The sequence below is a fragment of the Thunnus albacares genome, chromosome 11 (genome assembly GCF_914725855.1).
Source record: "Thunnus albacares chromosome 11, fThuAlb1.1, whole genome shotgun sequence".
Taxonomy (NCBI): domain Eukaryota; kingdom Metazoa; phylum Chordata; class Actinopteri; order Scombriformes; family Scombridae; genus Thunnus; species Thunnus albacares.
This window is the reverse complement of record NC_058116.1, coordinates 11,494,966-11,515,738: the sequence shown is the minus strand read 5'-3', so window position 1 is coordinate 11,515,738 and position 20,773 is coordinate 11,494,966. Positions and strand designations below refer to the sequence as shown.

Genomic DNA, 20,773 nt, shown 5'->3' with positions numbered 1-20,773 from the left:
TTAATCTTACAAATGTTACCTGTAGATGTGTATAAAATCACATGAATTTCAAATAAACCCATCAAGAAGGGGTTGAAATGTCTTTTTTGGCAACTTTTCAGCAGGAAATGCACACAATTGTAATACTGAAGTTGTGCAGTTTGGTGACTTTCTTTATTTTTTACCCCAATGTTCAGTTCAAGACTGCATTACATTATGTTAATGTTACAATACCTGCATATCAAACATGTCACCAAGCTGCTGACTTTTATCCTGTAATTAAATCAACAGTGATTATTTGTATTGACACAATTTATTTAAAAAAAAAACTGTCAGTACAAAGATGACATTGGCATTTGACAATTCAAAATGATTTATGAATCATGTTCCTTTGTGTTTTTGATTAACTTTTTATCAGTTTCAAAAGACAGACCTGCAAAGTCAATTAATCCATGAATGCAAATAAATTTACTTCAAAAAGACAATATCCTCTTTCTAGTCCATATTCCCTTTCTTAGTATTTCTGAATTATAAAAAGGTGGTATTCAAATGCATGAATGTAAGTTATCTGTTTCCTGTGTCAAAATGGCTACTTACTGTAGCAGTGGATTATGATCCAGCTGTATAAGAAAATCATCTCCACATCATGTGCAATATATGTACAATTCCACGCCACACTAATATTTAAAACCCCTGAATAACTTATGAAACAGGACAGAGGTTTGAATAAACCTCAGTGGAATGAAGCTCACTGAGAACAAAAATGACACCTACTTCTGGTTCAAATTTTCACACCTTCTAAGTTTCTGCAGAAACTATGGTTTGTATTTTTTTTTTTTTTTTTAAACGTACATCAGAGAAAAACAGGATGCTGTTTTTTCACAATGCCTCTTGGATACGTCCATCACTTTGACAGTCAGAGTCACACGCTATGAGATATAGCATCTGTTTCAAAATCAATCTGTCCATTCGAGTAATGGATCTACCAATTTCAACATATTAAATAAAACCCAAGCAAGAAACTCACCCTGTCACCCTTGCAAACCAGTACGCGAAGCCCTCTCACCTAAATCAACCCCTGCACAGAAACAAATAGGATCCGCCACAATTTCCAAAGATTAGTCATCTCACTCAGTTTGTCTTGTAAGATGGTTTCTGTGTGTGGGCCGGGAGAGTTGCTGATCATTGATGTAAGGGCACTTGAAGTTGAGGACAGCAACAAGGAAACTTGTGACTTCAAAAGCAGGGTGATCGGAGCACCACCCCATCTTGTTCCAATCTCAAAACTGAACAAGAGCAGGGATGTGGCCTTGACACAGTTAAATAGTTTCCATCCCTTTTGGGCTGCAGTTAGTGGGATAACTGTGAAGGGGAGAGCAAAGGTAGTGGGCAACAACATTTGGTGTTCAGTGATGGGAGGGGAAGGAGTCAGTCAGCCAGAGCATGAGCTCTCATCAGGTCTATCTAAACAGGGGTCAGAGGTCAGGGCCATGTCACGTGTTGGATCTTTTTCTTCACTTCTGGAGACTTCAGTGCACCCTGAAGAGATGGAAGATGAAACATAAAACAGGAATTACAAATAGGAGTTCATAACTTGCTAATTAAAGTGTTCTGTTTTGCACAGACTGAAAAGATTTGAGTTACAGAGACACTTGGAACTATTTTCCTTTCTGGCAGTTCAGTTTTTTCCCTGTCTATGGCTGTTTAACTACCAAGTGTGCACATGGTGCTGTGTGTATTTTAAAAGGTAAAAGTCTCTGCTATAAATCAATTTGTAAAACATGGTTTGATCTCTTGTCTACTAATCTTTGAAACTGAAAGAATTCCATTTACACAGACATTGTAAGTGAGTGTCTTTTCAATACATTGTATAACCATTGGTATTGTTCAAGTATTGTATCATTAACTGTATTATATGATTTACACTCCTAATTAGAAGATTATGTTCAAAAATACAAGCAACTGAACACAACATGGACAATAATACACAATTTCTTTGAATTAGACAGTAAATCTACACAGATGCATAACTGAGGTGACAAAAACAAAAATTCCCTACCGAGCTGTTTGCTTCTCGTTTGAGGTTTGCTGTGTCATTGCTGCGGGCAGACATCTGTATGGATGAGGAAGAGGAAGATGTGTTGCCAGATAGCTTGCGGATGGGGTTGGACAGGTTTGCAGCTGGTGGAGGTTTTAACCGGTCAGTGATTCCTGTTGACGCCTCTGGTTTCTTCACTTTTAGTGGGCCAGAGTGAGAGGAGCTGCCATCAAACACGATCAGAGGCCTTTTCCTATTGTGGTCGTTACTGGAACTGAAAATGACCAAACAACAACGAGTACAATAATCAGCGGTTCACACTCTTATGTATTAATGTTGATAGCGAGGGCTCTATTCCACTATGGTATTTTGGTGACTCACCAAAGGCCTCTCCTTTCCACATAGATGTGTTATATGTGGTTATATTAGATTATAAGACATCTGTGAGAAAAATGCATATGACGATGCAAACTGCTGCTGGATTACAGTTAAAATAACTTTTTATTTTCCCCCTAAGGTTTGCATATCAAATGCTGGGTAACTGAAACACGGAGTAACTTACAATGAAGGTGAATGAAAGTCACGATGAAGCTACTGTCTACAGTGTTGGAAAGTAACTAAGTACATTTACTCAAGTGCTGTACTTAAATACAATTTTGATGTACTTGTATTTTACTTGAGAATTTCCATTTGAAGCTACTTTATACTTCCACTCTACTACATCTCAGAGGGAAATATTGTACTTTCTACTCCACTACATTTATTTGACAGTTTTAGTTACTTTAGATGAAGACTTGACACAATGGATAATATAACAAGCTTTTAAAATACAACACTTGTTAAAGATGAAACCAGTGGTTTCCAACCTTTTTAGCTTTTGACATCTTATGAAAAGTGATAGTGATTTTTACCTCTAAACTCCTCCAATATTTCACCAAAAGTCAACAATTAGAGAAAAAGTCAAAACTGAGAACAGATTTGTGTATCAGAGCTTTGTTTTTTTTTCTTTCCTCTCCCATTAATCATCTCACGACCCCTCAGATTTATCTGATGACCCTTTGGATGGACCCGACCCCTAGATTGGGAACCACTGGACTAAACTAGCTAACTGTATATAAAGTAGTTGAAACAAGCTACACCTCCAGCAGCTACAACAGAAACATGCTGCTCTAACACTGATGCTTCAGTATTAATAATCAAATGATCTCATATATAATAATAAATCAGTCAGAGGGACCAAATCACCACTTTTACTACAATACTTTTAGGTACATTTTGCTGCTAATACTTATGTACTTTTACTTAAGTAAGATATTTCATGCAGGACTTTTACTTCTAGTAGAGTATTTTTACTTTACTATATTATATTTCTACTTAAGTTAAGAATCTGAATACTTCTTTCACCACTACTTGTCGGGCAGGTAATCACAGTACTGTCCATCCAGAAAGCCTCCGTGTTTGCCGGTTACCTGTCTGAGCGGTGACTGGCCGGGGTCGGTCTCCCCCGGGTCTTCTGCATTCTTTGGCCCCAGCGGCTGTCGGGTAAAGTCCTCTGCGGCAGCGGGATGACATGCCGTAGGTAAAGCTCCGTGAGCCGGTCCCGACTCCCACAATCTCTGGTACTAACCTTTTTCTGATTCAGATACAAGTAACTGTTAGCTCACCTTGTCATATATGATATGATATATAATATGATATGTATGAATAACTTACCCGCTGCTGATGAAACAGCTACTCTCAAACAGAAGCTACTCTGGCTGTTAGCCGGTATGCTAACACCACAGTATGTTTATTTTACCTCCACATTACATGACACTTTCTACATTTCTATCCAAACATTGACTCACCTCACTTAAAATCAGTTGTATAAACTCCTGAGACAACAGCTCAGGATGCAGTAAGAGATCCACGTCCGAGGTACTACCAGCTTTCCCATCTTGTCCTGTCGCCATGTTTGCTACTCCCGACATGCCTCGCGTCACAACAACACGAGCACAGACCTCCCTCTGTGAAGATATATCCTGTATTAATTTATTATTATCAGTCCACAGTCACCCAGTAGAAATGCCCCACTTACTCCACTAACACTATTGGCTGATTTAACGTGGTGTGTAATATATGAAAATATTTTCCGTGATAGGAAAATGTTGTCCGTTGTCTACTTTCAGATATTTCACTTAATTAAAAGAATCAATACAGTAACGTAAAAAAAAAAATACTCAATTTCAAGTAAAAGTCTTGCGTGAAAAAACGTAACGTAACGACTTTTTCTCTAATCTTAGATTTTTGGTGAAATATTGGATCATTTGAACATTTATTGAAATGAAACCATTTGAGAAGTTTGAAGGGAAAAATCACTTTGGTGGAGCTGTTAACAACTCATAGACATCTGACAACATCAACATCAGACTACCCACTGCTTTTGTAAGACGTCAAAAACTAAAAAGGTTGGAAACCACCGGTTTCATCTTTAACAATGTCTTCATCTGAAAAGTAACTAAAGCTGTCAAATAAATGTAGTGGAATAGACAGTACAATATTTCCCTCTGAAATGGAGTGGAGTGGAAGTATAAAGTAGCACCAAATGAAAATACTAAAAAAAAATGTCCTGTTTTTCTGAATTAATGACAATTTTTTTCCCCATGAAAACTCTTCTCAGAATTCTGAGATAATTATCTTGTTAATTCAGAAAAATAGGGCTTTTTTCTCAAGAGAATGCATTACACTTCTGTAAACAGTAGCTTCATTGTGACTTTCATTCACCTTCATTGTACATTACTCTGTGATTCAGTCACCCAGCATTTCATATACAAACCTTAGGGGGAAAATAAAGATGTTATCATAACTGTAATCCAGCAGCGGTTTGCATCTTCAAATTGCTCTTACAAATGTCCACAGTGGATAAGTGTCCCACTCAGTGCTCAATGCTTACTTTCCTCCCAAGGAGTACATGTGCTTCTAAATGAAAAAAAATTAGGAACACACAAAGAAATTTAGGAGCACACTGAAAAATGTTCAAGTAACAGTTTATTAAAGAAAACAATTCATTACATACATATTTACAATTTATTACATACATATTTAAACTCTTTGTGTGTGTGTGTGTATGTAAATCCAAATTTATGTTGTCTTTAGGGGTGCTCGATTATGGCAAAAATCATAATCACGATTATTTTGGTCAATACTGAGATCACGATTATTTAACACGATTACTTATTGACTCTCATTTTTGACGATTGCCAATGCCGATATATGCACATACTTTTTTCCAGCTGGCTGAGGAGACTATTACACATGCAATCATAGATTGTACTAATGATCAAGAAAGACAATATATAAGGCGAGACCTTAGGAAGACCTCAGCATTAAAATTTAAATGAACTTGCCAAGTGGGTGGAGCAGTAGTTTTCTTTGAGTTTATTAGACAGACAGGATTAATGTGTATAATTTAATCTTTGGTCCACAGACCGAAGCGGAGGGTGGCGGTAATACACCTAATACACTGGTTGCCAACCGCTGTTATAAACCAAGAGAAGAAGAAGAAAAAGTTTGTTCAAACAAAGTGGTACATCCTGTCAGCCGAGGGGTTTCCTATCTGCGCAGCTGAACATCGCCGCACCTCCACGGACTGTGTCACCTTGACGGTCCCGGTGTTTCCTCCGCAGGCTCCACTTCACTCAGCTGCCCGACAGACCCGCTGCTTCTTCCCACTTTAACCTGAATAACAAACCGGGACTTGGGGCTCCGTTTGGATCCAAACAGAGAGCCGGGGCTAGCTGGGAGGCTAGCGGAGGCTAACTGGCTGTGCTTCCTTCCGGTCATGGTGCAGCGAACACTCAGAACGCAAGTCTGTCCCTGACCATCCCTGACCGACCGAGTTACTATGGTTACTGCCTTGTTGGACGAGTGTCGCCACTTCCTGTATCCGTCGTTTCAACTCTAAAGCCCTGTAGCGTTTCATATAGTCATATGGTTGTCATTTGTAAACAGTGTGCGAGTAAATTATTTTTCCAGTTCGCACATATCTATTTTTAGGGGCAAATGCGAGTGAAATACTCGCACTGTAGAGCCCTGGTCCCACTTTTGTTTTGTTCATCTTATATATTTGAAAGAACACATTGGGATGGGATTGTTATATTAATAAGGTGAATTACGTACATCTCTTCTGCAGGTATACTTTGATAAAAATCTGCCTCTACCAGCCACACTGAAACTCAAGGAGACCCTGCTTGTCTTCGTTGCCTCATCTGACATCTTTTTAACAATGTCCCCTTGTTCACGTCTCAATTATTTTCGCTGTACAGTGTTATTTTTACCAATGCAAAGGATGCCCAAAACTATAAAATATAATCACCAGGTTGTAATAAACCAGAATAATCCTTTAACATCATGCGTTTTGTGGTAAACACGGAATACTTTTAGACACAATTATGTCTTAATAGGAATCATGCTTCAGCAATTTGAAATGATGTCAAAGATGTCATAAGAGCATTATGTACCTATAATGAGTTTAGAGCAGCGACAAGACAAGACCGTGTTTTCAATCACATCCTGATTTAACTGTTGGTGGACACGTGCAGCAGGTGGGTGTGGTCACCTCACAGGGAAACATATCGATGCAATTTCTTACAATAGTTAGAACTGAAGAAGCCTTTCAGATGAACATCAAAACATCCTCAATCAGATTTCCAGTCCAGTGATTTGGATTTAACTTTCTCCAGACAAGAAAACATCAGCGCGTGAAGAGGGCCCAATATGTGGAAGTACTGCATTAAACTGGCCCTTGCTTACAGAGGTCACATGCTCCCTTCTGCCTTACATTGGCTGGTTGCAAAACAACTTGCATCTGCATTCTCCTCAATGAAGTGAACTGGGAACTAACAACTTATTAAACTTTATATTATTGTCAAAACTAGCCCTAATTTCCCTTTGTTGCAATCCTATAAAGATGTGTTTCACAAGTTTTAATCAATGTAAGATTTTCTGAAGTTTGTTTTAAAGAACCATGGCCCTGAGTGTACTGTATACTGGTTGAGCCTGTTGTGGGAAACAGCGTCAGATCAGAGTGAAAATGTCCCTTCTTCCGATGTCTTTGCAATTAAAAGACTGCTTACTATAGTGCTTACTCTGGGTTAGGACAGTACCGTGATATAGGAGCAAACATGAGATCTAGAGAGACCGTGGGTTGGTACTGTATGTGTGTAAATGTAAAGGGCCCAATGTCATGTTTTCAATGATTGCCTTCATGCTTCGGACTCATTGTTTAGTATTAATAAAGCTTGTGCTGAATTACTTTGGCACAAAACAGTAAGGGGAAAAGGATTTTTGTTTGTCTATATAGATATACACTGTAAAAATGATTTACTGGCGATTTGTATCTTATTGACAATAATAAAATTATAACTACAATACATTTTTAAATTTAGAGAAAGATATTTACTTTTTACATTGTTGGCTTTTGCAGTAATATAGACAGGCAAGTGGACCTTCATGTTTTTTCATACTTTTTATGTACTTTAATTATTAATTAATTAATAAAAGCTACTTCTCTTTTTACTTTACACATTAAAGAATTAACATATGAGAGAACCATTTTTAAAGAATATTGCTAATTCACACTGTGTAAAGGTGAAAATCATGGTGTCCCCTGTAGAATATTTATCTAAGCAGCTGCGGTTGTGGGGGAGAGTTGACGGCTCACTGATTTACATGTAAATTACAACACCTTTCAAATAGAACAATGAACTATACTTGTTTTCCTTACTATATCAAGTCTACTTGTCTCTTTTTCACATTAATAACACCACGTTTCCCACTGACCCCGTTTCTCTTTCTTGTCAAAAGCATGTCGCTGTTCCTAGAATTCAGTAGCCTGGCTCCAGACCTTTGGCTCACCACCCACATGTCTGATTTGTCCAACAATTAAAATAGAATGAATAGAATGACTGAATGAAGAGAAACAAAATGGCAATTCAGATTATTAAATTCAGTGGGAAATGGGTCTAACTCAATTTGCAATGACAGAACAGCACCATCTTCTGTTTTGTGGTGTACAGCAAAACCACCTCTTTTAGGGTGGCTGTGGCTGCCAGTTTCATTGATGATGGTCGCTTTATGGCAGTTATACTAACATCTCAAAATTAATGCAGTAATAACTTAATGCAGCAATCACACATATTTTAAAATGCTCCACATCATTGAATGAAAACTACAACAAATTCACTTAATTTGTTCATTCACTGTTACTCCCTTTTTCCCTTTTGGAGAAAAATGAGTCAGTTTAACAATTTTTTACAGACCTCACTCTTATAATGGAATTATCTAACCTTGGTAAAGTACTTAATGGACATAAAGGGATACAAACCGCTGTGTATGTTGTTTTCAGTGAAGTAGACACATATTCAACCACGGTGAATAGATGTCTTTAGTATCCCAGCAACTCTGCAGCCTGTTTACATTATGTACCTCTGTACTTTATGTACATTGTAGAAGCAGCTGGCTGCTGGCTGTTTTTCACCAAAAGCACTCCAGTCTGTCAAAGCAACCTCTCTTAAAAACTATATTTATTTACCTGGTTTCATCATTCATGAAATGACAATACATTCAAGTACACATTCACAGTATGTTAACTAACCCACTTCTTTTTTGACACATTTGTGGTTCAAAATAACAAACTGCTTCAACTCACATAAGATTGTGTTTCTACACCAAACTTTACAGACTCTCTTCTGAGAACATCACTGTACCAAATATGCTTTTTTTTGTGAAACTCATCACATGACTGACAATAGAATTATTATCACCACTACTACTCAAAGACTGAAAATGGAGTTTACAGCCTGAAACAACATTCATGGAACACACAAGGAATAAGTGAAACAGAGAAATGAACATATGCAATTATTTGAATGGCAACAACTTTCATAATGGCCATCAAGCTAAGCCAATGAGTATATTCTTTTAAGGTGGCCCTTGCTCATTATGAGGAAAAATAAAAATTGATACCAGTGTCAACAGCTGCTGGTGTGAGCATCTTCCAAACTGGTTTTCCTTCTTTCACACGGCTGACTGAGTCTCACTGCACACATAGATGTTGCTGGGTCTCACTCTCCTCCGGCTCCTGCCTGGCACTCTGGGACACAGTCTGCAGCTCTTAGGAATGAATTCTTGACAGGCCTCTCTGAACTTCCTGATCCTCCAGCAGTAGATGACGGGGTTGAAGACTGTCTTTAGGTAGCTGAGCCACAGAGCGCCTATGCTGATTGGGTAGAAGACCGAGCTGTAGTAGAACTGCCGGCTGAAAACGGCCAGCAGGCTCACCACTGTGTGAGGCAACCAGCACACTGAGAAGCCAACAAAGAGGATGAGGATGGTAGTGAAGGCTCGAGTCTTGAAGCTCATGTCCACCTTGATCTGAGGGGGCCGCTGCAGCCCAATAAGTCTCATTTTGCTGACTTGGTTGAGGGCTGGCAGGCAGGAGTGCTCACTGGTGTGGTTGTGGATGCGCAGGGTGTTGCGGCGCACCGTGTTGAGGATGCACATGTAGGAGTACAGCATGACAGCAAACGGTACGAAGAATACTGCGACTGCCAACAGTACTGTGTACCCACGGTCTGCCAGTGACTCACTGTATCCCAACACACACTGTGGCGCCCAGGCACCCCCAATACCTGCAGCACTTGTCCTCCACCCGACCACAGATGGCAGGGATACACACAGGCTCAACACCCATGAACCTGCAATCAACAGTTTGGCCCTGTGTGGGGTCAACTTGTCCTGCCGCTGCACAATGATGAGGAAACGGTCCACACTGATTATGAGGAGGATGGACACACCCTCCAGGACAAACAGCCAGTACAGCATGATGGATGCACGGCAGAAACCGCTCCCAAAGCTCCAGTCAGCAGTAGCCACAGTGACCGCAGTGAAGGGCATGCAGAGCAGAGAGAGCATAATGTCCGAGAAAGCCAGCGTGGCGAGGAGCAGGTTGATGGCAGAACGCATGGCAGGTTTCTGGTAAACAATCAGACATACGATCGCGTTGCCAAGGAAACCAATAGTGATCATGAAGATCATTATGGCTGCAAGAGTCACACGCAGAGTGACTGATATGAGAGGACTCCCAGCTTCCGATGGGAGATTTTCTGCTGCTTGCTCTACATTGTCCGGCTCCATGAAGTCACACCCGTCCAGCAGGCTTTCATTACAAAAAGCCATAGCAGCTTTTATCAGGGGATATCAGCCCAAAAGAAGGTGTACATGTTTGATTATTGTTGAAGTATTAGGTTGTCCTCAGTCAGTCGGTCTTTCATATTTCATCATTTCAGGTCCTCAACATCTGAAATAGTAACAGAGAAACATCCGTGTTAAGCATTTTTAAAAAATACTTTGTGAAACAGTCAAAAGCAACATGTAAATTCACTTTATGTAGATTCATCCATATTGAAATGAATGATGCAGAAACAAAGAACCATCTGACATGAATTAACAGTACATCAGAGCTGCAACGATTAATCGATTAATCGATTTGTTTTCAACTATTATATTAATCGCCAACTATTTTGATAACCGATTAATCACTTTGAATCATTTTTTAAGAAAAAAATGTCCAAATTCTCTGATTCCAGCTTCTCAAATGTGAATATTTTCTGGTTTATTTAGTCCACTATGACAGTAAACTGAGTATCTTTTGGAGGTGGACTGTTGTGGACAAATCAAGACATTTGAAGACATCACATTGGGCTCTGGGAAACACTAATCAACATTGTTCACAATTTTATGGACTAAACAACTACAACTAATCAATGATGAAAATAATCATTAACTGCAGCCATACAGTACAGCACATGAATGTGCCTCCTGTCTCCACAGAAGCTGCAGTAAACATGGCATAGCCATAGAAAAACGTCAGTGTCTCATTCGATAGTCAGAGAGGTTCAGCTGCTCAGTGATCTATTACTCAGCGGTAATTAAATTTGAAACAGTGAGAGGAGGAATGACGTCCCCTTGATGCTGAAAGAGTTATATAAGCCATAGATACACCACATTGACAGAAGTAGTCACACAAGACAGAGATGTGCTGCTCACTGGCTCAAATGAGGTTAATGATTAACAGGCGAGCTGGACAGATTCACAACATTCACACCACCTACCACCCTGCTTCAACACACGCAGTATGTATAATGTTTCACACACATTTACACAACACACATACTGTACACAACACACATACTGTACACACCCATGGCACAGTTGCCTCTCCTCTGTCAACTTAACAGAAGCTCATTCTTGGGTAATGCTTCATACTCTGATGAAACCTTGACAAAACAGAGAGGGATCCTCAGGACACACACAAGACATGTCTGTTGCTATGGTACCCACCTCCATTTCCCGTTCCTGCTGGTGGGATAGTGCTAACAATGTATTGAGGTCATTCAGGGCATTCAGGTCTCAGATGAGGTTCTCCCAGGTGGACTGGTATTTAGGAAATGGGAGACCAGTTAAGGGTCACAATCATCCAACTGAGCGTAATACTGTCGACCTTTTTCACAGCAGATATTTTGACTTGTAGTTACTTGTAACATTAACAATGGCTCCATTTGATCTAAGTGTCCCAGTAAGCCATGACCACAGTGAGCCAGCATGCACAATACCACGACCCCAAAACTCACTTTTCCTACTGTGACATGTCAAAATGTCTTCTGTGAAAAACGTCTACAGATTCAGTCTTAGTGGAACGTATCTTATGTCAACAGTAAAAATCAAAACATACTGTATACATCACTGAGAAAATGCAGGTTATAATTCACTCACAATAAGAGGAATAATGTTCTCCCAATATATGCTAGTTCACCCAATCAGGTAAAAGGAAATGGTCCCCTTCAGTGATTGTAGCTACATTCTTGCACAAAACCCCTTATAGGCCACTGCATAGTGTTGCTGGTGGTTGCCAAGGCAACAAGGTCACCAGCTCCATGGCAACAAGCAGCCCGTACTCTCATCCCCTGTGCAAGTGTCTATGACAAAATGTTTTCTGTATTACAGGTTTGAAAACGCATGACTTTTTACAATTTATGATTTAAACTACCACTTCACATCAATTGTTTCTAGGACAAGAAAGTCAAAGCAAAGATGAAGTCTGTTATAAGGTTCTAGTTTGTATCATTATCTTTTGATGAAGTCAGTGAAGCTGGACAATTTATTCAATGTAGACAATAAATCAGCATGTTACAAAGAAAACAAAGATGTGAGCAACGATGGGATTATGTAAAACATTATGTAGCCTGCATGGATCTAAAATTCTCTAAAATTTGAAACCTTATCTTACATTGCTTCACCTTTAGAAATGAGTGAGTAGGTGCAACACATGTCCAAAATGATAATGAGCTGATTTGCCCTGCAGGGGACTCTGAGACGCATATTTCAACAAAAACTGGTGGTTTAACTCACCTGCTCCACTCAGTTTAAGAAGTGATCCAAATGGGTAATAATAGACTTGTGTGAGAACATAATAAAGAGAAAAATAATACAGCCTGAGAAAATCCAAATATAAACATGAGTCTTTTACTCATGTCCATTTTAGCTTTTAGGAGAAACAGTAAGCTCCTCAGAGCAGACTGAGTTTTATGGATTTATAATGTAGTCTGTGTTACACCATAACCTTATACAGTACCAGTCAAAAGTTTGGACACACCTTCCCATTCCCTTGAATTAGAATGTGTGTCCAGACTTTTGACTGATACTGTATATTCCCTGTGCTGACTCTTCATTGCTTACATTCAGAGATATTAGAGTTTTTACAACACTGAGACCGTACAGTGTGTTCTCTCATTTACATGTGAGAGTGTAAATGAGAGTCAAAAATGCAAAATTTCGGTTACGTTGTAGGCATCAATGTCAACATGCTTGTTCATTTCAGGCTAAGCAACGAATGAGGGTAAGAGGAATATAGGTCATACATCAGACATGAACCAGGCATCAACAGGCCTACCTTGACGGCTACATCTTGTCGAGCAAATCAGCGCAGTGACCGTGTCTCTGTTCCGCTGCGTGTCGAGGCTTTCCTAAAATATCCCACTTTGAGCATTTCATAGCTGTATCGATCGCCATCGTGCAGCCCGCAGACGATGCTGACGCCAGAAGAGCAGGTGGTCACTGATTTAAAGGAGCAGTGCAGCAAATACACTTATATGTAAACTGGAGAAAAAATTAATTACATTTTTGAAATGTAAATGATCATCAATATGATATTACGCTTTTTGTGTCAGCGTTATAAGATGTCAACATGTCTGCGTTAAAACTCATGACTGAAGTTTATCTTTTGTCATGATGTTTGCTCCCCAGATCACCTGATTTCCTGCTGAATACATCAATAAAAACAGACAATCTACATGCAAAGTAAAAAAAAAAAAAAGAACCTATACAACAATAGCAACAATAATTATATTAAGAATTATTAGTTGGGTATTTTTAAAACGCACATAATGAAGATTTTTTGAAGAGTTAATAATAGCAATTTGTAATAAAAATTAAATCTAAATATATATATGTGTGTGTGTGTGTGTGTGTGTGTGTGTGTGTGTGTGTGTGTGTGTGTGTATTCAGAAACATGCATTCATTATTTTGTCCAGGAGATGGCAGCATTATACTTCATATCCAGTTTGCCTTTTGTTGGAGGGACATGTTTGTGTTGGTATTTTAAGGTGTGTATAGAATTAGGGTTTGTTTGTTTTCAAACTTATTTAAAGTTGCAGTACCTTTTTTCATCGCCTATTTATCACAAAGACTCAATTAATAGACAAACTTCTTATATTTTGTAGCAGATGTATATCACACATCAGCCATAGAATGCTGAGTCCAGATGTGAATAACAACATGTACAGAGACATTTTCTACAAATAATTTGACTGTAATTCATTTTTGTTTTATATAGGGAATCTCGTGTATTGCCCATCATCACACACATACTGATACACACACACAGAGAGTTATATTCACATACTTAGCATGCAGGCTGAGATTCTTTTCATGGGCATGCTTGTCTAAATTGGCATCGTGCCCATGTGTTGAACATGCCCATCAAACGAGTTCCACTCCACCGGTCTGGCACATGCATGCTCGTCACGTTCAGTGACACCCACACAACAGGCTTGCTAGTGTGAGAATTCATTTCCCTGTCCATTATCCCACAGATGTTTGCTTAAATTTCTTCCTGATGGAGAGACTTTGGTACTCAATCATTCGCCAGAAAATCAAACACAGGCAAAGTAAAAAATCTTGAATATTCAGAGAAAACCCACACAAGTAACAATATTTACTAAGTGTCACATTTAGGGCATATTAACACATTCAAACACATGCAAAACAGCAACTGCTGTGGTATTACATCCAACTAAAATGCACCTTTTGGATCATTTATTTAAACAAAACACTGCTTCTGACTCCAGGTAGCAGTGTCTCTTGAGCTTCTTTTCATACTGAGGGAGACACAGTGTGTTAATCAGTGGTAGACTTCAGCAGTTAACCAATCTCTCAATGTGAAAATAATTAACACCAAACAGTGGGGACTGATAATGTGCAAACCTCAGTGAAATATTTGTGGATTAAAACTGGATAGGAAGGCATGTGTCTGTGGCTGTGAGACACAAACCACAAGCATTAAAGAAGTGATTACCGTGCAATAATTACTTTATGTAAAGCACTTCTGAACGCGGCTTTAAGAGCAATTATGAGCAATTACATTAGCAGTTATATGAAGAGGTAATAACATTGTGTAACTGTAAACTACCCCTGCTTCCGTGATGCAAGAAACAATACACTAATAGAGAATGATAGTAAAATTGTCTACAAGCACTTACTGCATGTTTTGCTGTCATCACCAGCACAGTTGTATGATGCACTTTCATGGGAGTAGAGCTGCAGTTTTGGGTTCAGGTTACTGTAACATCATCAGCTTGTACCTTCAGATCCCTGCATTGGTATTCAGAGAAGACACCTAGTGTTGTGTGATGACAGAACCCTCTAAAGGGCTTTTTATCCCCCAATTCCAGCTTTATCTCCCATCTTTACATCGCTAAGCTTTGAGGGGATCACACAGCAATCCTGCAAGCTTAGATTTGGCCTCCATTTTATCAGAGAACCTGGGTTTTTGTAGCTTGGTGGGAATACATCATGTTATGAGCCATCAGTAGATGACTACAGTGAGCTGTGGTGCCATCTTTTCACCTCTGTGTGATATTACTGTGTGGTAGCATAGAGGAGAGGAAGCTTGCGTTGCATTAACATTGTGTGCTCAACATGTAGACTGTGATTGGGTTTCATGATTTAACACTGTGTCTGTCCTGTTCAAGTTATTTGATGCTGATGTGTTCAAAAAGCACACTATAAAAAGTCAATAAATGTCAGTAAGGAATGTTTGTTCTCTGCAATATTTTTCTCAATGTTTTTCATATCCTCCTTGTCTGGTGTAATTTTGCATTTTTTTTACAAAATGTCAACTTGTCTGGATCTAAGAAAAGCAGCCTCATTTTCAGCAAGACACATGCATTTTTGAGTTCGCCCGCATGCATTTGCCAGCGTTTTATCTGCCCAATAATAACAGAAGCTTCTCAGACTCTGCAGGAACTTGTAGATAAAGTGAATACATGAAAGCCACCAACAATAGCATTAACAAGATTAGCTGTGGCTAATCTATCTCTTTCTTAGATATTAACATCAGCAGCAGATAAAGACAATCAGCATGTCCTCTTCATCCATATTTGTGTCCCTTCAGCCTATTGGGAGATTGAAAATTGACCTGCAGTGATGACAGCTGTATGGGATGAAGTATAAAGACCCATTCAAATCACCCATTCATACAGACTACTATTTATAACCACGAGGCCCAAGTTTCCCATAAATCCTGCCAATGCAAAGACACACAAAAACAAACACACACTTTGCACACTTTTCAACATGTTTGTGTGCCTGCATTTTATTAACAGTAATAGTAAGATTTATTTAGTATTGGCAAGGGAGGACACATGTTGCTCCAAAAGAGACAAATATGTTCATAAAATCCTGGAGTACAAATCAAACACATCCATTAAGAAGAACACAAACTCTGACAGAGTTACCAAAAATGTGTTTCATCCATTTTTTTTGTGAAGCCAGATGTCGATTTTGAAGATGAAATTCGAAGATTCTGGAAGATCCTCACTAAAGAAATATACTCAAACTGTAATGACAAGTGTTACATTGACAGTAATGTATTAACTTGCATGTTTGTGTTTCTTCCTCTGTGTTCTGTCTGGTTTGTCAGCTGCTACTGTACCAGCAGACCTTTGACCCTCCTCCAAGTTTCACTATTGCTTCTCCTTTGCTCTTTCCTTTACTACCCCTTACATCTATCAGCAAGACTGGATCTTTAATGCTGTTGTGAATGTCCAGTATTAGCATGCATTGTTGTGTTTGTGGGCCAGGATCAGTGGCAGAGAGAAGAATCACAGAGCCAGCATCCTGAGCTTTTGCTGCCTATCTGTCAAACCCATCATATGTGGCAAAAGATCCACTGCCTCGTGTCTCCTTCTTGCTGTCACCTTGGCAACCGCTGCCGAGGTGAACTGCCAGCTGGGATAGCTGACCTCTGTTGGCTGTTTTCCACAGAGCTGCAATCCACAGCCCTGTCACAGAATGTATGTGGCCGGATTTATATGCAGTATCACATAAAAATGTAGAGGCAAACTCTAGTTGAGTTCAGGGAGTCTTAATCGGGTCAATGTAGCTTTAACACAAACAGGAAGCATAAAAACTGGGAAGATTGTGGTGGCTAGTGACTGATCATTTTGGTTTATCTTACAGTGATTATTTAAATGGGTTACAGAAGTAGTGATAACATAATGACTGGTAGTTATTGATGAATCAACCGATCATTTTCTTGATTAATCACTTAGTTGTTTTGTCTGTAAAATGTCAGAAAATAGTGAAAAATGAATAATTTCACAGAGCATAAGGAGATGCTTTCAAACTGTCAAATTGTTAGTTTTATTCCATTTGGACCAACAATCCAAAGACTAAACATTTTCAGTTTATTATCATCTGGCAGAAAAAAGCGTCAAATCCTCACATCTGAGAATCTGGAGCCAGCCAATGTCTGGTATTTATGCATGAAAAATTATTAAAATGGTGATTGATTATCAAAATAGTTGCCAATTAATTTTCTGTTAATCGAGTAGTCGTTGGACCTCCAGAAGCTGCTATTAAGAAGAAAACAGGCAATATTTTAAAAAGGGTTTTTAATTTAAGTTTTCTGACTTCTTTATATAACTTGTGGGATAATGTCTGCATATTACCTTTGATTCTGGCGAATGATACTTTGAAAGTGCTGTTTCGACAAATAGAGACTTACTGGTTTATTCAATAAGATCCATTAAAAAGTTGCAAACTGCCTGTTTAATATTTCACTGCAAAAGTGCAAAAGTGTGAACTAAGTTTATAGGTGAGTTTGTAATGGCTCCTTAGCAGTGGTGTGTTTGTGTGTGTGTGTGTGTGTTTGTCTGGATGAACTTTAATAATGATGGCCATCTGAGATATCTAATCTTTTCTTTATGTCAAATTTATTAAATAATCAGTCTATTCCATGAAAATAAGCAATGGAAAAAAATAAATAGTCCAAATCATCACACAAGAATACACAACTGACTTACTTGTACAAACACTTAAGGGAATGTTTGCTAATTTTAAAAGAAACGAAGTTTCCTATCAAGGAACACAGAATAGTGTAATAAATCCTTCTTTGACCATCTGAAACTGTGTCACAACATAAAATTCACTGGCACACAACACAAAATTGAGAAACACGTTTGATAAATTATTGCTCATTAAAACAACTCAATGGGGAATAAAGCGCATTAAACCAATATCTTTCATTTAGAAGTCTAGCCTGTGACATAAATCCGCAGCATTAAAAGGGAACTTTTTTTTTTTTTTACAGTACAGACTGATACGGAAAGGGGATTTTTTTCTGTTTTAACTATTAAGGATCTTTTAGTGAACAAACACTGTAGATGGACTTTGAAAACGTGTTTTCTTTTCAGATTTTAGTCAAGCTTTCATTTTCTGCCCTAGAGGAGTCATAGTGCAGACAGAAAAATACCGGACGATGCGTAAAAGTAGACCTTTGTGCTGCTCTGAAATGAATACACACTGGATAACATTGTCATAGTGGATCAAAGAACACGGGGAGCTGTAAGAAAAGTTAACCAATTATCCCATCATTCAGGGAAACATGAAACATTTTCTCTAAAAATCTATTCAAACACTTCACGTTGTTCAGAGTTCGTTGTGTTTGGAGTTATTTTCACGTGTCGCTGTACATCCTCTTGCAGTCTATGGATGGGGACGGTGTGTCAGGACCGATGCTGCCCACTTGTGAATATGCGTCCTCCGGGGTGCGTGGCAGTCCAGGCGGCGTCATGCGCTTCTCTTTCTGCCTGCGGTTGCAGAACCAGACCCTGACCACCTCCTTCTCCAGCTGCAGAGTGTCTGCCAGAGAGGTGATCTCCTGTGCGGAGGGTTTGGGACACTTGAGGAAGTGGCTCTCCAATGCGCCTTTTACGCTCACCTCAATGGATGTGCGCTTTTTCCTCTTCCTGCCCTGAGTGGCGATTTTATCGATGCTGGTCGGACTCCCAGTGGTGGAATCGGCCTCCTCCAGCCATTTATTCAGGAGAGGCTTCAGCTTGCACATGTTCTTAAAGCTCAGCTGAAGCGCTTCAAACCTGCAGATGGTGGTCTGCGAGAACACGTTGCCGTACAGGGTGCCCAAAGCTAAGCCCACATCTGCCTGTGTGAAACCAAGCTTGATCCGACGCTGTTTGAATTGTTTGGCGAAATGCTCTAAGTCATCCGACGTCGGGGTGTCCTCGTCTGAGTGCGGCTCATGACTCACCCCGTGATGCTGGTGATGGTGCGTGTGGTGATTATGGTGGTGATGGTGGCTGCCGTGGTCTAGCTCTGGGGACTCCCCGCGCACCAGTCCTGGGTGCATGAGGCTCTGCCCCGCGTGCGAGCTGAGCATCCCGTTAACAGTAAACCCGCCGGGCTGGGAATAAATGAGGGACTGTTGCTGCTGCTGCTGCTGCACCTCGGTGATGCTGATGTGCGCCGCAGACGTGCCTCCCCAACTTCCCGGGTGCGTCTGATGGGGTCCCAAATGTGAGGACCTGTGGTGCAGAGCGGAGCCTGAGTGAAGGTCCTCCCTGCCGCTGTTTCTCTTCACGTCCTGCTGCTGGGAGCTGGGGGGCCACGGAGAGCTGGCCTCGGCTGCAGCCACCGCGGCCGCGGCTGCTGCGGCTGCTGCGTGAGGCAACGATGTCACCCACTGGTGGGCATGGCTTAGCATGTGGCCCCCGTTGCTCGCCACCATGGCTCCCTGCATGAAGTCACTCTGCACCATCTTAACTGAAGGGTCCCCTCTGTATCCACTAGACACCGTGGTCACAGCGGTGCTGCCCGGCTGCATGCCACCACCCCTCCGGTCAGAGTGAAGGACCGGGCCGGACAAAATCCTACTGCTGGCTAGGTACGGACTTGAGGTGGCTGTTGCCATCCCCCAAAGCATATATCTTCAGATGGATTTCTGCCTTGTGATATTTGGTTAAAGTCCCGGTTTACTCTAATCCATTCATAAATTCAGTCTATCTCAGCATCAGCAAATCTTTTGGGCGACTGGTATAAAAAAAGAAGTGCCAAATCACTCCATAGAGACTGAGATAGTCATATAGTAAGTATACTTGTGACTGCAGAGAGCTGTGTGACAAAACACACTTTCTGACGCATTTCTGTGCAAAAAACAACAGCTTTTAAAACTTTTCTCCGCCGTGCGTAATCCACAGAGCCGATGATAAAGAAAAACACCTTCTTTGATCCGTGCCAAACTGAGGGGCTGATGGACCGCGCACAGAAAACCCGTTTCTCAGATATTGACGTTTTGAATGTGATTAAAGGACAATGACAAAAACTTTGAAACCTCGCTCACTCCATCCGCTCTAGCCGGTGCGTCCTCCACGGAGCGAAGGAGACGAGCATGTGTTTACATTGTGCCAAGGCTACGTATTCCTCTCCCATTTCCATCCAATTACAACAGAACGGCTCTGCAGAGCTCCCGCTGATTGGACGCGCAGCCAGAGAGGAGTTAGTGTGTCTCACGGTCGAGCCTCGGGTGCACAAAGTTCTTACTGCAGGGAAAAAAAAGCAGCAATACGCCAGAAAATATTACAATAGAAAAATAGACAAACCACAGAATAGTTTGGCTGTACAGGACGCGAAAAAGGAGAAAAAGGTGAAAGAGCAAGAAATCCTGCAAGAAGACAATACCTCTTCCAAGTATAGAGATAATGAGTGTGGATCAATTTAAAAAGTAGTTTATCATTATTATTATTGTTTATGTTGTTATCATTATACCTCTTTAACCAAAATGTAAATTACTGTAACTGTAATTCTATAAGCGCACTGAAGATGCTGCCAGACAATATAATGTTAGTCGTATTATCTCTTTTATAATAGCGCAGAGCAGCCCGGGCCTGTGTCAAGGATACTCAAGTCGGTTTTGGATACACAGGGGGGTTTGTACGCCTTTTGCATCTCAATGTGCTCTCCTTCTCATGTGGTAAAGAAAGCCACAGTGCCGTGACGCGCCGCACTGGTGCAAAAACTAGCCAGCAGTTTGTTTTTTGGTTTTTTTCCATCCTCCCAAAACAAACCAATTCTGGTTGGATA

At 40.2% G+C, this 20,773-nt stretch overlaps 3 protein-coding genes across 3 annotated transcripts; all 3 read right to left on the bottom strand.

The window, feature by feature from the left end:
• Window positions 1–126: 126 nt before the first annotated feature.
• Window positions 127–4,012, bottom strand: c11h2orf49 (chromosome 11 C2orf49 homolog). The gene is made up of 4 exons (XM_044366267.1): window positions 3,865–4,012; window positions 3,487–3,650; window positions 2,039–2,291; window positions 127–1,518 (listed from the first exon to the last, which is right to left on the bottom strand). Exons 1-4 carry the CDS (start codon window positions 3,985–3,987, stop codon window positions 1,462–1,464), a joined length of 597 nt encoding a protein of 198 aa, XP_044222202.1. The 5' UTR covers window positions 3,988–4,012; the 3' UTR covers window positions 127–1,461.
• Window positions 4,013–8,563: 4,551 nt separating this feature from the next.
• gpr45 (G protein-coupled receptor 45) lies at window positions 8,564–13,186 on the bottom strand. Its single transcript, XM_044366885.1, has 3 exons — window positions 13,008–13,186; window positions 11,399–11,491; window positions 8,564–10,355 (listed from the first exon to the last, which is right to left on the bottom strand). The coding sequence occupies exon 3, from the start codon at window positions 10,232–10,234 to the stop codon at window positions 9,074–9,076; it is 1,161 nt and encodes a 386-aa protein (XP_044222820.1). The 5' UTR covers window positions 10,235–10,355; window positions 11,399–11,491; window positions 13,008–13,186; the 3' UTR covers window positions 8,564–9,073.
• Window positions 13,187–17,538: 4,352 nt separating this feature from the next.
• Window positions 17,539–20,411, bottom strand: pou3f3a (POU class 3 homeobox 3a). Its single transcript, XM_044366045.1, has one exon. It carries the CDS (start codon window positions 19,614–19,616, stop codon window positions 18,354–18,356), a length of 1,263 nt encoding a protein of 420 aa, XP_044221980.1. The 5' UTR covers window positions 19,617–20,411; the 3' UTR covers window positions 17,539–18,353.
• Between the last annotated feature and the right edge of the window lie 362 nt (window positions 20,412–20,773).

What these genes read in the sequence shown, in the direction of transcription:
- pou3f3a (XM_044366045.1), bottom strand. Translation starts at nt 19,616, where the DNA reads ATGCTTTGGGGGATGGCAACAGCCACCTCAAGTCCGTACCTAGCCAGC.
- c11h2orf49 (XM_044366267.1), bottom strand. Translation starts at nt 3,987, where the DNA reads ATGTCGGGAGTAGCAAACATGGCGACAGGACAAGATGGGAAAGCTGGT. An exon ending in GCCAGTCACCGCTCAGACAG is followed by an intron (nt 2,292 to 3,486) that starts GTAACCGGCAAA and finishes GGTCATTTTCAG; the next exon opens with TTCCAGTAACGACCACAATA. An exon ending in AACGAGAAGCAAACAGCTCG is followed by an intron (nt 1,519 to 2,038) that starts GTAGGGAATTTT and finishes CCATCTCTTCAG; the next exon opens with GGTGCACTGAAGTCTCCAGA.
- gpr45 (XM_044366885.1), bottom strand. Translation starts at nt 10,234, where the DNA reads ATGGCTTTTTGTAATGAAAGCCTGCTGGACGGGTGTGACTTCATGGAG.